The sequence below is a fragment of the Astatotilapia calliptera genome, chromosome 7 (genome assembly GCF_964374335.1).
Source record: "Astatotilapia calliptera chromosome 7, fAstCal68.1, whole genome shotgun sequence".
Classification (NCBI taxonomy): Eukaryota; Metazoa; Chordata; class Actinopteri; order Cichliformes; family Cichlidae; genus Astatotilapia; species Astatotilapia calliptera.
The window spans coordinates 57,042,028-57,056,653 of NC_137428.1; the positions used below are offsets into that span (position 1 = coordinate 57,042,028).

A 14,626-nucleotide genomic window follows, 5' to 3' on the forward strand; every position below is an offset into this window, starting at 1 on the left:
AGAAAGGGAAGAATGGGAAAAGGAAAACACCTGGCTGGAAAAAGTTAATATGGGCATGTGCAGTGAATATCAGCGCTATGTGGCCAGAAGTGTGATAATATAATTTATTTTGTGTAATAAACGACTGCAAGGATAGATGATTACAACAAATAGATGACTAATACATAAAAGTAATACATAGATGAATAATGATGATGAGTTAAGATGCGTAATCATGGGAACAAGCGGGTTTTCAAACGGGAGCAGCTGATTAGCATTAGAAAAGCTGAAATAATACCTCAGCTGAAGCCAATTGTACTAAATGCACTAAATGTGCACTGTTACAAGAATATTTTTCTTTCTATTGTTTTCTATTATTTTAAGTTAAGCAGGACAGAGTTCTTTTAAAGAAAGATTTACTTATATTCTCAAAAGTTAAGCATGACAGGCTTCTGTTTAAGAAAGAGACCTGTTTTACTGTGTTAATGTTGTCATTTTGAGCTAAAAATAAATGGCTAAATGATCATTTGTTTCACATGTGTTCATATCACAAAGAATACACATCTACTTAAATCAAATTCAAGTCAAAGGGTTAAAAAAATAATTTCACACACAAAAAAAGAGCTAGAAAATTCACCACACTGGGAAGGGTGAAGACAACTGGGTCGCCCGGCCCTAGCCACGAGGTGTCCCTTATTTATTTTTCAGGGAGTTGGCAACCCTACCTGCAGCGGAGTTTAGGTCCAGACACGGCTAGTGACGTCAGACTGAACAACCGGATAGCTTAAAATTTCATGAAATAGTCTACTGTTAGTGCCCCAAAAGACGACAGCACTGTCAGGTCTCTATGAAGCTACTCCCTGCAAACAGTTAGCTTAGCATAAAGGCAGGAAACACTGATCATATGTAAAAGATGGGCATAGCCGCCTTATGGTGGTAGCTTTTTAGCAACTAGTGTCTTGGATGTTTTGGAGAAAGGAGTATAACCATATTTAGACACGAGGGTGGAATGCTAAGTAGTAACATGTTGCTGGTAAAACGAAATGACAGCTAGTAGCTACTAGCGTGATCGGTTCAATTCTTTGTTTTTCTTGGTTCAGTATGTAGTCCATCTTTTTTTGGGGGGGGGGGTGAGAAAAATCGTAATATAAAATTTAAAAATATAAAAAATGCTGGACCGTTATTTATTAGGTATCGGATCGATACCAAAATTTGCAGTATTGCACAGCACTCCAGGGGGCAGCGTCACAAACAGTTAGCTTTGAGCTTTTCTTCGTGCGTTTTCCATTTCTTTAAACCAACCAGCGTTCAACCTACGCATAGCGTCATCCACCTCGTTTAACAGGCTGTTGGTACCTTGGAGGACTCCACACAAGTGCATTTGTGTTGGTTGCATACCACTTTGCGTAGACTCTGCGTAGGCAAATACCTACCCAAATGCAGTCCCATAAAACAAACATTAGACAGCAGGGAAAATCTCCTCAGAACCCTGAATTGGATAGGGGGAAGAAATGGATGGAACACTGTTAGGGCAATTAACTACAGAAAAAACTTTTTTTTTTTTTTATCAGTCAGGTAATTACATTAACACCACAGACACAATCAAAAGGTTTGGTTTAGTGGCTTCAAATGAGCTCAGGTGACATGTAGCTAGAGACAACATGTCACCTGCTAGTCAAAGCAGCCTCTAAAAATGTACACCTTAGCCCAGTTTAAACAGGTGAATTATATAAACATTCAACTCTCACTATAGTGATGAAAGGGTAAATTAGCTACTGTACAAACTACAAGAGTTGTTTTAACCAGGTTGTAATAATAAAGTTTTCTACTGGAAAGATGGGTCTTCTTACTTGGTGATTGACTTGGTTTTGGGGCCAGACTCAAGTGGCCATTTCAGAAAGTGCAGTTTTTGGCACCTCTGTATTTTCTTTGTTTTTCACACCTGCAGGCTGACAGGACTAGACCTGCAGGCCTACACAATGCTATACTAGGAAGTCTAGCATTGTGTAAAGGTAATATAATGCACCCCTCCAGCTAATAATGCATTAAATTATATGCTTGTCATTCCTAGTCTAGGTATAGATATATCAGAGAACTAGATAAGCAACTATTATCCAAGATTAGCCACAAGCTGAAGTGAGCGCTTCACTGCTTATAAGTTGAATTCAGTTTTATTTACTGAAGGGAGAATGTCTTTTTCTTTTTCAGAAACACATTCCTCATTTTCATATTGGCTAAATCCCTTATTTAAAATTGTAAAGTACTGCTAACGGCACAGAACTGTAGAAAGCTTTTTTTTCTCACCAGCCTGTCATGCGCTTCAGTATTATTCTTATAACAGGAAGTACACCTTGTTCCCTCATTTCACCCATGCAAATATTTACTGTAACTGCTGGGGTATCAACAGTGGGTGGGGCATCGAAAGCTGGGGACTCCTTCCTTCCTTATTGTGTTTCAGACCAAATAGATTGCGAACCATGTGAAGTTTCCTGCACACACGCATTCACACAGTGCGCTTACAAGAATGGACAATCTTCCTGGTGTACTTTAAACACCACATGACACAGATAAAGCAGACTGCCTCCAACCTTCTGCATTTTACTGTTCTGCAAAAACCCTGCCAATATCTCTTTATCCCACTCTTAAGCTAAGTTTGCCAAACAACATCAGCAGAGATCACAGGCGTGGCCTTTCCTGCTCATACTGAATCGTGCTGAGTGAGACAGGAAGGAAGAACGCAGGCATTAAAATTCTTGATGAGGAGCATGGTGTTCTCCCTGCTCATGCTGTACACCTCCCGTCTCCGAGCAGGTTGGAGCTACCAGCACACCACGCTACGCAAGCAGACAAGCTGGCACCCCTGGCACCACCGCACAGTGATGGGCCATCACAGCCGGCATGTTGCTTTTTTTTTCAAAGCCTGTTTGTCTGGCAACATGAAGGCCTTCTGCATAGTTCAACATCATGTGTTTATATTAGACTCTCTCCCTTTTTTTCTTCTTTGGATTGTTTTAAGCATTGAATAAAGGCAGGGAACTACTGTCAAGGAAAATGGAGCTGCATCTTTCCACACTGTTGCAAAAGTCCTGCTAATGCAAGAGTTGAAGACGCAATGGAAACTAGTAACTGAGTTAATTCACACATATCTCTGTGTTACAAGAACATCTCAGGTGACGGCTTGGGTAACGTGTTTGCTCTCAAGATGAAACGTTGTCTACTTCTTAGTGTGTTATTTTGCTAAAGACGCAGGGCAAAGTACAGACAGCTAAATGAGTAGCAGGAGCACATATCTGCTGCTGTTACCCTGCAGACAGGATGTGGGGGTGGAGGAGTTGGTTTCACTTTGACTGATTTATCATTTTAGTCGCACCTTTTCTTTGGATTATCTGCTCTAGAGCATCAGGTTTCCAGATGAAATCCTGCTTGCTGAGCAAACTTTGCTTTCGTGCGCGAGTTATTTTCACCGCGGTTGCTCAGTGAAAGTGCAGGACAGTGTGTGAGAGAGAAGGAACACAAGGATGAGGGGGCGGTTTTGGTGGTGCTACCCAGCGCTGATTGGCGCTTAGAAACACTCAAAGTCTACGGCGTGGGAGGCACTGCAGGCTGGAAAAGGGTCTATGCTCCACTGAGGTGTGTGGGCATCACTGACTTTGAGAATCTATAAAATTACTCCACAGAAAAAAAAGAGGAAGAGATGCAGTCAGCAGCAACAGCAGCAGCGGGCCTAATCACATAGTAGCCATGTGTGTGTGTGTGTGTGTGTGTGTGTGTGTGTGTGTGTGTGTGTGTCTTCCTACATGCCAAACCCCAGAAGGCAGCCTGAAGGGCCATGTGATGCCACCCACTCTCAAGTGCAGTGCATGGCAGGGCTGGCGCTAGTTCTTGCGGAGAGCGGGTGGGATGAGCTCAGATATTGGAGGCTGGCACTGGCTGAGAACAAGGCTTAGCTTTGGGGAGGGGGTGGTGCTGTGTGGGGCATACAACTCACTGCAGCAGAGACATCAAAGGCAGCAGCCCCTCTTTGAAACAGACCTGAAAATACTGCGAGGTGCTTCCAAACTTGAAGAGAAGTGTGCAGAGAGGATTTAAACACTCAAATTGCACGCCCATGGATATGCATATTTGTCCCACATTTTCATTTCGCCATCATAATGAGACAACTGCTTACCCAACAAAAATCAATATTTATGGACTATTGTGTTCCTTTAAAGTCTGTAATGGGCTCTAATTATGCTGAGGAAAGAAACAGATGCGTCGGGGTGTTTTTTTAGCATGAATCGCAGTTAGAAATGAGCTGAGTGAATTTGACAACATGGAGGCTGTGCAGTTTCGAGAGAAAAAGCAGGCCTGCCAAAATCCTGCTGTATGCCTGATAGAGCTCTTTGTCACTTTTGAAAACCAACAGGGGGGGTCTCTCCAAGGACATTCTGAGAAGATATTATCCAAGAAAGAAGACAATGCCCTCTGTCTTATTCAGTACTTGTTCATAATTCAAGAGCTTGGGGTATAACTGCTGTGATGACAGAGGCCCCTGTGTGTCATTGTGTGACTAACACTGGGCATCACGTGGAGATGTAATTCATCTTAAAGACCTGAAAAAGTCATTTCATATTCATATTCATTTCACATTATTAGCAGCCACAGTCCAAAACCACAGAGCAAAAGCTGGAGAGGTAAATCCATCCCACTTCATCATCGACTCAGTCACGAGACTATACACTCAGAAGTATGCAGTTCATCCCACACATTAGAGGACTGCTGCCCACCCTCACCACCAACTCCAGCCTGCTGCTACTGTACAGACTGCACATTTTAAAAGCCTGGTTTTTGCCTCATTATAGGAAAACAAGGCATTTGTTTATCTGCTGTCTCGCGGTTGCATTATGGTTTAATTTTAAAGACTAAGAGTAAAGCTCTAAGGTCATACATGTCGCTTGAGGTTTTTCTGACACAAGCGGTGGGCAGCAGTGGAAGAAACTGAACTCAAACACTGGCTCTCTGTGTGAAAGGAGCTCTTGTTAATTAGTAACAGCTTGTTAATGCACTGGAATGAAACCTTTCTTACTTCACTATTCTCACAAGCACCTCCTGCTCCGTGCATTTAAAGATTAAATTGAGCCGTAATTAACTTCATCCCTACATTGCTGTGATGACAAGTAAATCTCTTTGAATATCCTTTGAGTCATTTTGTGTGCGTGGTGTTTGATGTTGCTAATCTTGATATATGACTTATGGCTCACGTGCAGAAAGCCCTCATTGGATTTAATCACTGAAGGCGGGGGGCACTTCTCAAGAATGCGCTTGGAGATTTGTTTGCTGTTTTGTGCCATCCTCTTCAGTTGCTGGGTGTCAATCCTCTTGCCAGTGCAGGCGTGTCTCCGAGGGGGGATTACAGCTCCGAGCCTCAAATGCTGACCTATTTTAGAGTTCACTCAAGAATCCCAACTCCATAACCCTGATTTCGGTGGGAATTTTCCCCTCGTTGTGTTTGGATTGACTCATTCAAAAAACGCTGACTCATGATTCACGACCAGTTTATGGAAAAAAAAAGATGCCTTTGTTTAAAAATAGGCGAGACTGCTGAGTTGTGTTGTGGAAAATGTCAGCTATGACCGATGAGTCTGACCCACATTATCAACCAACAGTAAGGATATTTCAGTGCAAATGTTATGAGAATTCTTTTAAAATGTTTTTGCCAGTGTTTATTTGTCATCATAAAGTTCATAAAGTTAAAGGGCACATTCTCATGTCAGGTAAAGACTTTATTGGTGAAGTGGATGTTGACAAATTTGAATTTTAGTGCAGATAAGGCAACTAGCATACTTATTTAATAGGTCAGTGCCCTACATTTATAAACTATGAGTAGCTTATTAAAGATAAACCTGATGAAATTCCTTTGGTTCTCATCTTGAGCTACAATATATTTAATAATAATATTTTACTCTTGTTCTTGTAGAAATCAAGTCTCCCCACTTGCCAAGGTGAAATCTTCAGATACAAATTCTGCGCAGTTACTTTAAAGTATTATCTAAATAAAACCCACATATAATATCACTGGTCAGCTCTGACAAAAGTGAACTGAACTGTTCAGTGTAGGATACTTTGTGTCCTATATCTCCCTCTCTCATCAGTTAATCTGTAATTGAGAAACTGTTTAACTCACCTTTATTTGGAAAACTGATATATCGTATCTTCAGTCGGTCAAGTGCAATTCTTATGTGAAAAAAAGCTTTTGAAAGACTAAGTGCATCCTTGCTCATTCCATAGGAATTCAGAGGGTAAGTCATGTGCTGCTAAACAAATGTATTTGATTAACTAAACATCAGTAAGTGTGAGCACCTCTATAAGCGCTAAAGGTTTGGCAGTTTGTTGGTTGGGAGCATTTAGGTGCGAGTTAACGCAATGGAGAGGAGGAAAGAACAACGATCTCAAAGAAGCATTCGTTTCTGCCCATCGCTCTGGGAAAGGTTATGAGAGCAAAGTAGCTGAAGTCCATCATTTTTCACTGAGAAAGAGTATTCACAAGTAGAAAACATTTGAGACAGTTGCATGGCGTCCTGGGAGTGGATGTCCCGAGAAATTCAGAGAGCGCAATGCTCAGAGAAACAACAAAAAACACCTCTGACTCTACAGGCCTTCATTAGTACGTTAAACAGTATAATCAGAAAAAGACTGAACATGTATGACTTGTATGGAGTAGTTGCTAAAGAGCTTTAAAAATACCTTCTGGAAAGTTACGCTTTAGAGAGGAGACCAAAGCAGAGATGTTTGGCAAAGACAGCGTATTGGCACAAAAACCTCACATCATCTATCAAGCACAGTGGAGGATGGATGATGGTTTGAACTCGTTTTTGCAGTCACAGGACTCGGGCAGTCGCTAAGTTGACCACAAACTCCTCTATGTACCAAAGTATTCAAGAGTTTAATGTAAGGCCTTCTGTCTGACAGCCAAAGCGTGGCTACAACTGGATTGTGCAACAGGATGTTGCATGCCCCAGCATAATACTTGCAAGATCCCAAAGCACAGCAGTAAATCTGCAACAGGATGGCTGAAGAAAAAAACTTAACCTGACAAATGCAAACCTCGAAGCAACCTTGAAATGAAGATTTGGAAAATAATTCTTCTACAGTGATGTGACAGACTGATAAAATCCCACAGAAATTATTGCTGCTAAAAGTGAATCATAGGTTTTCTTAGGACTGTAGCCCTAATATGCTCATCTACAGTTTAGGGATGTTCGGTAATTCTAAGCAGTGATTATGGCAGGATAAATCTGGAACAGTTTAAATGATAAAAAGGGAACCAAACCAAACATCCCCTGCTTTTATGCCTCTAGAAAGAGGACCAAAAGGTAAAAAAAAAAAAAAAAAAAAAAAAAAGCAAGCAGAAACTGCATGTAGAGGAGATTATCACACATGACTCCAAACTCTGAGAACGCAGCAGTGAATAAAAATATTCTTAAGTCTCAAAATGTAATTTATCCGTCCAGATTTCTCCCGATCACTTTTTGGAGCTAAACAAAAATAACACAGACACACCACATTTGTAACAATAAACTATTCTTTTTCTCATATTTACATTCGTACCTAATGTGCAAATCAATAATTTAAAGTAGTGTAAAACTCTTAAAGAAATACAAAATCATATCTTACAGTCCTAAACATGGTGGAGAGTCCATGAACTAGTCGTCACATAGAAACAAAGAGGAGCAACACTGCAGTGTGTACAGGAGAGAGACAGAAGCAAACTGAGAGAGCAGTGGACATCCTTGGCCAGGACACACTAAGTTAAGGACAGCATGGTACATTATCCAAGCATCACCAGAACAAACAGCAACACAAACACTGCGTCTTTACAGTAGTCATGTCAAATGAGCAGAAAGCACTTGGAGGCCTGGGGTTTCTTTTTTTGTTGGTTTTTTTTTGGAAAAGCCCCTCTGATTGGTTAAAGCACTGATGATCACAAAGGCTTGTGGTGCTCATAGCAGCAGGTGCTTCTTTTTAACGGCCTCTAGATATGGAAGAAGAACAATCTCACACTGGACCGGTGACACATCTATACTGCATGTCACCACATAGTGCTAGTAGCATGATTGCACATTGTGTTGTGTTGTGTGTGTGTGTCGGGGGCAACGGACATGTAAAAACACTTCAGACAAACACACATCGACCTGCTCTCACTACCCGCAGTTCTTCTCATCTAACACATTTACCAAGTAGCGCAGTCAACAGCAACTCAGAGAAACACACCATAAGCACTGCATATTTGAGAAGCAAATCATCCTATGCACATTGTTCAGTGTTTGGCACAAAAAAGAAACATTTTGAAAATCTGAACTGTACTTTTTTTTTCTTTTAAGAAGCCAGTTTGGCAGTGCTTGTGGACTTTTAGGAGGTTGACTACGGGCAAAAATGTGAAACAATGTCTTACACAATAGTTTGAGTCCAATTCCGAAACGGCAAACCTTTGCAACTTGGCTAGAACAAAGGTACACTTCACATATGAGAGTTTTACATTTCATCCTAATCCGACATTACAATCTCTAATGCTTACACATTTCAATTCCTGTAGTTCAAATTGGTTTACAAAAGCACACTGACGATCTTTTACAATGTACAAGACACAGTTAACCTACAGTAACTATATTATTGGTGCATAGACAAAATTGAGAGAGGGTGTAGCAAAAGAATCACCAATTTATTGCTTGAAATTCTAATATTATTCCCTCATTAGATTTATATTGATTGCAAAACAACTACAAATTTTTTTTTCCACAGAGATTTTGAAGAACCGAGCAGAGGTATTGCATTCAAACTGATTAAAAGAGATAAAATGTTCCTTCCTGACGAGATGCAAATGTTCTGCACTTTGAAAAATAAAGAAATTTCCTTTCCACATACAGAAAGTTACATCACAAAGATGACTTTTACTCTAAAACAAGTAAAAGACTAAATTGAATGAGACAGAAGTCAAACAAAACTACAATATCTGGCCAAAGCTGCTCACTGTTTCAAGTTCTGCTTCCCCCATCATAAAGTAATAACCTTTACTAACAAGGGAAGGGCGACGGGAATACACAAGCATTCTTCAACAAAACAGGATAATGTTTGCCATCATGTTATTCTAAATGCAGAGTGCAGATGGTGTTGTTCCCTCAGGTCTCCTGCAGACTTTTTGACAAGCTGGAGTAGCGGTGATGGCTATACAGGCCTCTGCATTTTGCTCTCCCTCTCCCTGCGTTTCACCTCCTCTCTGTAGCAGTAGGAGCAGTAGTTGTCTGTCTCTGGCCTACCGTAGAAGGAGCAGTTCTCCCTCTTGCAGCGGCGCTGCTGAAAGCAGTACAAAGGGCTTCCAGAGCTCCGCCCTTTGGTTTTATCTTGGTTGAGCCAGGTGTGAGATGAGTTGTCCTCATCGGCAAACTCAAGGCAGTCCTGAATGTCTCCCGCATCGAATCCATTGGTGTAGGTGTGGGACTTGTGTTCGCCAGGCATATTGTAGGACAGCGAATCTATGGTGTTAACAGTGCGGACCCCTGACAGGCGAGCAGGGCTGTAACTCTGGGATGAAAGTGTGCGGTTCTGCTGGGGGTAGGTGGCGCATGTCTTTAGAGTGCCCACCACAGGCTTGTAGGGGTCATCTTGGAAGATGGAGGATTGCATGTTGACATCTTGTAAGTGGATCACGCTGTGCCTCTGGATGGGCGGTGTATGGCTGTAGTGGGCAGACACAGGAACAGGCCCAGGTCTCTTAGCACCAATACTGGGGGAGGAGTAAGGCGCAGGGGTTGGGGCCGGGTGCGAGACATGGTGCAAGGCTGGAGGTGGGGTGAGAGGAGGGGCCGGGACAGAGGCAAGAGGCGCCGCGGGAGTGGGACTGTTCCTGCCCTGCATCTTGAGACCCAGCGGGGGCTGGGAGTTGTTATAGGGGTGTGTGTGGTGAGGCAGGATGGGAGAGCAGCTCTCCGGAGGTGAGCTGTCTGATCTCTCCCTCTGGAAGACACTCTCATGCTCAGGCTTCTTGACAGCTACCTCATTGGTGACAGCGGGCTTCTTTTCGACCTCCTTCCTTTTCTGGTCCTGCTCCTGGCTGAAGCGCTCCTGGGCGTTTGTCAAGTAGTAGCTGATCATCTCTTCGTGGAACTGGTGTCGATGGCTGGTGAGCAGGAGTCCTGCAAAAATGAACTTACGCTCCCCCTGCATGGCAGCCCGTAGGATGTTGAGGCTGAGCTTGACATCGGTGCTGTATTTCCAGTTTTCCAGGGTCTTGTCCCCTGAGCCTTTACCTGCACTGTCCTGTCTCTCAGTGGGCGAGGAGCTGGAGGGTCTGTCTCTGTCCGTGGGGGAAGGACTAGTGGCCTTCTCAGAAGAAGTGGAGCTTGCAGACTGGCCCGAGTCCTCCTTGCTTCCCTTGGTTGACTTAGCCTCCTTTTTCTTTGCCTTTTCCCCTCCGTTCTCCCCACTGCGACCTGAGCCAGAGTTAGATTTGTTCATTTTGCCATGAACAAGGCCACCCAGACCACCCATGTTCTTCTTCAGCTTGATTCCAAGGGTTTTGCTGAAGCTACCTAGTTTGTTGGCTACAGAGTCGGCCCGGCTCTTGTCTTTGTCTTTTCGCTGCTTGTCTTTATCCTTCTCCTTGCTTGGCTTGCCAGTGTTGACGTTAGAGTTGCTGCCGACAGACTCGCGGTCAGAGTCCATGGACTCGGCCAGAGACTGGACATCCTCACCTGCGGAGGCTGTGGGAGACTCTGGCTGAGCAAGGGGAGCCTGCACAAAGACACGCAAACACACACGACTGAACAGTTGTTCAAAATTTGCTTGTGGATTAGCACCATGAAAATTTAAGGGGAAAGCTTGCCGCAAAACTTTACCTACATATTTTCAGTGAATCCATCTGAATTATTGTGGGGTTGACCAGTTTTTGCCTAACAGAACGACACCTACACTGCACTCGCCTTGTGGTGCTCAAAACATGCAAAAAAATATCAGCGTCGCTTGACCGACCTTGTAGCTCATAGTGAGCACCTTCATGTAGTAACTACCTTTTCTTCTACCAGACTAGACCTGCTCTATCTGGGTCATGTTTTCTGATAAGAAACACTGCTGCTGAATTTTTTCACTTCTATTTTACCATGACCATTTGCACCATGAAGCAAGCGCCTTCTACTTCCATTCTATTAAACAGAAGAAAGACTTATCTACAGATGATTTTCCAAAAATTAAGCAAATCATGGAATGATAAACAGCACTACAGACCAAATATGCATTTTTAATTTTGAGGTAAACTTTCCTTTTCATGTATTCCCAATGAATTCCAAACAAAAAAGAAGAAGAAATCAAGTATAATTGCCTGTTTTCTATTTTTTTATAGCCAGTAAACACATAAATGTCTAAGATTATTGCTTTCTGAGAGTAAATAAAGCCGACTGATTGGACTCTGGGGCTTCGAGAACATCTGGAATGGAAGAGTCCCTGCATAGTGCTAAATTAACCATGACAAACAAGGCACACTTGTGTGAAGAAGAAAAAAAGGTTACCCTTGTTTCAGATGGAATTCGGATCCATGTTACATTCATGTAGTTGTGCAGCAGGTTTAGTTTGGCCTCCAGAGACAAGATGAGACTGGAGAAGGGGGGAAAAAAACACATGAATTAACAACAAGCAGCGGTTACAACACGTGTGTGACATTTGTGACATATGTTCACCAAAATTTTGTGGCACATGTGGGTGTGCTATAGCATTTGTAGAAAATACTGACAAACTCTTTGAGCCATCTTGCACGAACGTGTTTCATTGTTCAAATGCAGAAGTGGAACCACGGCGCAAATAACGCCCAAAACGTATTGAGGGCAATATAAAGTCTTTTCTGCTTTGTTCACACTACAGCTTGTTGGGAGGATAAAATGACACCCTGACTGACAGGAATGTGAAACAGAAACTTCTTGCATAAACTCTTTCTTCAGCTCAGGCTTTCGCTGTTTCAGTGAGGCTCTACCTATGGGAACCTCACAATTTGCTCTTCCAGTGCTCTCATTCTTTTAAAGCGACTTGATCCTGAAGTAAATAATCTGAATTAAATCCTCCACATAGCACCTTGTAGGTGAACAGGCAGGACTCTCCTGACCTGCAGGTTTTACCCTCTCACGCCTTGTGACGCCGTGCGCCTTGTCGATAAGGATCGCCGAGTGATATACTGTACAGGACTTACTTGGCTAGCTTGGCATTATCATTGTCGTCCCTCCCCCACTCCCAATCCCTGCCGGGGTCCACGGCAAAATGGAGTGCCAGCAGCTTGTGCTCCGAGTCGGTCAGAGGGATAACAGCTGGAAGACATGAGATTATCAGAACGTTAGCTTGGTCCAGCTTTACCACTGGAGACAAAATAGCATGCTACCACTTCTCTCAAGGCCATCGCACTGTCACAGCGAAAGCAAGCGGCACCGTAATGACACACTAGAATAATACCACGTTAATGATCCCAGATGCCTGTCAGTGTGGGGTAAAGTATACTGGAGGTGTATTCACGCCGTCATTTATTTTTCAGGCAGAGAAGTGACCATGACCTGTGACTGTCATTCAACATGACTCATTCAAACACAGAAGGGCCTCAGTCAAACTTGATTGTTTATGATGTAATGCAGACTGGCGTGTTTAGTCTAGTCTAAACAGACTTTTATCTTTTCCACGAAGAAAATGAAAGGAAAGCATTTCTTTATTATAACTTGGGTTGAAACTGGTCTGGAGCCCCAAAGTGTTTTTATCATATAATACAACTGAAAGTTCTAAAAACAGTGCCCAAATAGACATTATGGTGAGACTGTTTTATCAATTACTGCTTCCAACATCACGACTGAACGTGCAATCCCAGCTTACACGCTGAAATACAGATGTGCTTACGTGTCTGCAACACTGAACAAACTCTGGTCAGACTGCTCTTACTAGTTTTGTTCAATGCTCTCCCATTCTTTCACTTACATTTACGTGGCATAGTGTTAACATTACCAAAATGAATAACAGCCCAAAACGACTAAAATAGGACCAACCACTCTGGAAAAGAATCTCAGAAACCCATATTGCATTCATAATAGAACAAAGAAAACATATCAAATGTTTAAACTGACAAAATGCACTATTTTAAAAACTTTTTAAATTTGATGGCAGCAACACATCTCAAAATAGCAGGAACAGGGACAATGCAAGGGTGGAAAGCCAAGTGGTACTAAGAAGAAACAGCTGGAGGAACTTTTTGCACATAATTAGGTTAATTAGCAACAGGTCAGCAGCATGATTTAGTATAAAAAGAGCATCTTAAACAGCCAGAGTTTCTCAGAAGTAAAGATGAGCAGAGCTTCACAAGCTGGGGGAAAAAAGAGGTGTCGACAAATTGTGGAATAATTTTAGAATAATGTTCCTCAATGTGAAATTGTAAAGACTACAAATATCTCATTATCCACACTACACGATATATTAAAAAGAATCATCACTGGGTGCCTGTGATCTTTGGACTCTCAGTTACCACTGCATTAAAAACAGACATGGAAATCACTATATGGGTTCAGGAACACTTCCAGAAATCCTTGTCTCCACAAATGGAGGTTAAAGCTCTATCACGCAAACAAGAAGCCTGGGCTGAAACTCATTTAAAATGGACTGAGGCAAAGTGGAAGACTGTTCTGTGGTCAGACGGGTTTCGAAATGTGAAATTCTGGTTTTTTTGGAAAACACACAAGATCCTCTGGACTAAAGCGAACCCTCAGGTTTGATTGTATAAGGTTGCATTAGTGTCTATGGAGCTGCCAGCTTGCACATGTAAGGCACCATCAGTGCTGAAAGGTATTTACAGCTTTTAGAACATACGCGCTCCAATCCAGATGACATCAATTTCAGCGAAGGCCTTTAAAAATGCCTACTGCATCTGTTACAGCAGCATGAATCCCAGCGCTGAACTGGCCAGCCAGCAGTCCAGACCATTCACCAACTGAAAACACATCTGACGCATCATGAAACAAAAATATGACAAAGATGACCCAGGAGTATTGAGAATCCTGTATCATACAGCATTCCTCTCCCAGAAGTCCAGCAACTGGTCCCCTCAGTTGCCAGACCGGATGTTAAACAGTGGTGAACATGGCTGATTTTTGGAAGCGTGTCGCTGCCATCAAATTCAAAACGAGCTAAATTTTGTCTTAAAACAGTACAGTTTAAACACTTGGCCTGTTTTCTATGTTCTATTTCTAGTTTTTGAGATTTTCAAATCATTACATTCTGGTTTTATCTGCGCACAATCCAAACAATTTCAGAGCTTGAGCGTTCTACATTTGACTGAAGCTGCATAAGCTAAATTTGGTTCAGTAATAGACTGCAATCAGACACAGCAGCAGAGGATAAGAGCCGGAGTGCTGAAATAATTCCATTCATGCTTATCTGATATGATCAACTACTTAGAAGCAGGAAGAGGTTTTCAACAGTAATCACTGGACACAGAACATAAAACAGACACCTACCCGGCCTCCTCTTGTGGGAAATGTGCTTACAGTGTGTACACAGTGCAGGCATGTACAGTACTTGTTTTGGTCTGAGTGTGTGGGTGCCTTTTAAAACAACCGTACATAAGGAGGACTAACTAGACCTCGCTGGCCCACATGAC

At 42.4% G+C, this 14,626-nt stretch overlaps 1 protein-coding gene across 2 annotated transcripts in view; it reads right to left on the bottom strand.

Moving 5' to 3' along the window:
• Positions 1–7,522: 7,522 nt before the first annotated feature.
• otud7a (OTU deubiquitinase 7A) overlaps positions 7,523–14,626 on the bottom strand; it is a 43,278-nt gene continuing 36,174 nt past the window's right edge. For both annotated transcript variants that reach the window (XM_026175895.2, XM_080303929.1), the window contains 3 exons: positions 12,188–12,302; positions 11,517–11,601; positions 7,523–10,746 (listed from right to left, as the gene is read on the bottom strand). In XM_026175895.2, the coding sequence (XP_026031680.2) occupies positions 9,181–10,746; positions 11,517–11,601; positions 12,188–12,302 (1,766 nt within the window). In that variant the 3' untranslated portion in view covers positions 7,523–9,180. The remainder of the gene's footprint in view (positions 10,747–11,516; positions 11,602–12,187; positions 12,303–14,626) is intronic.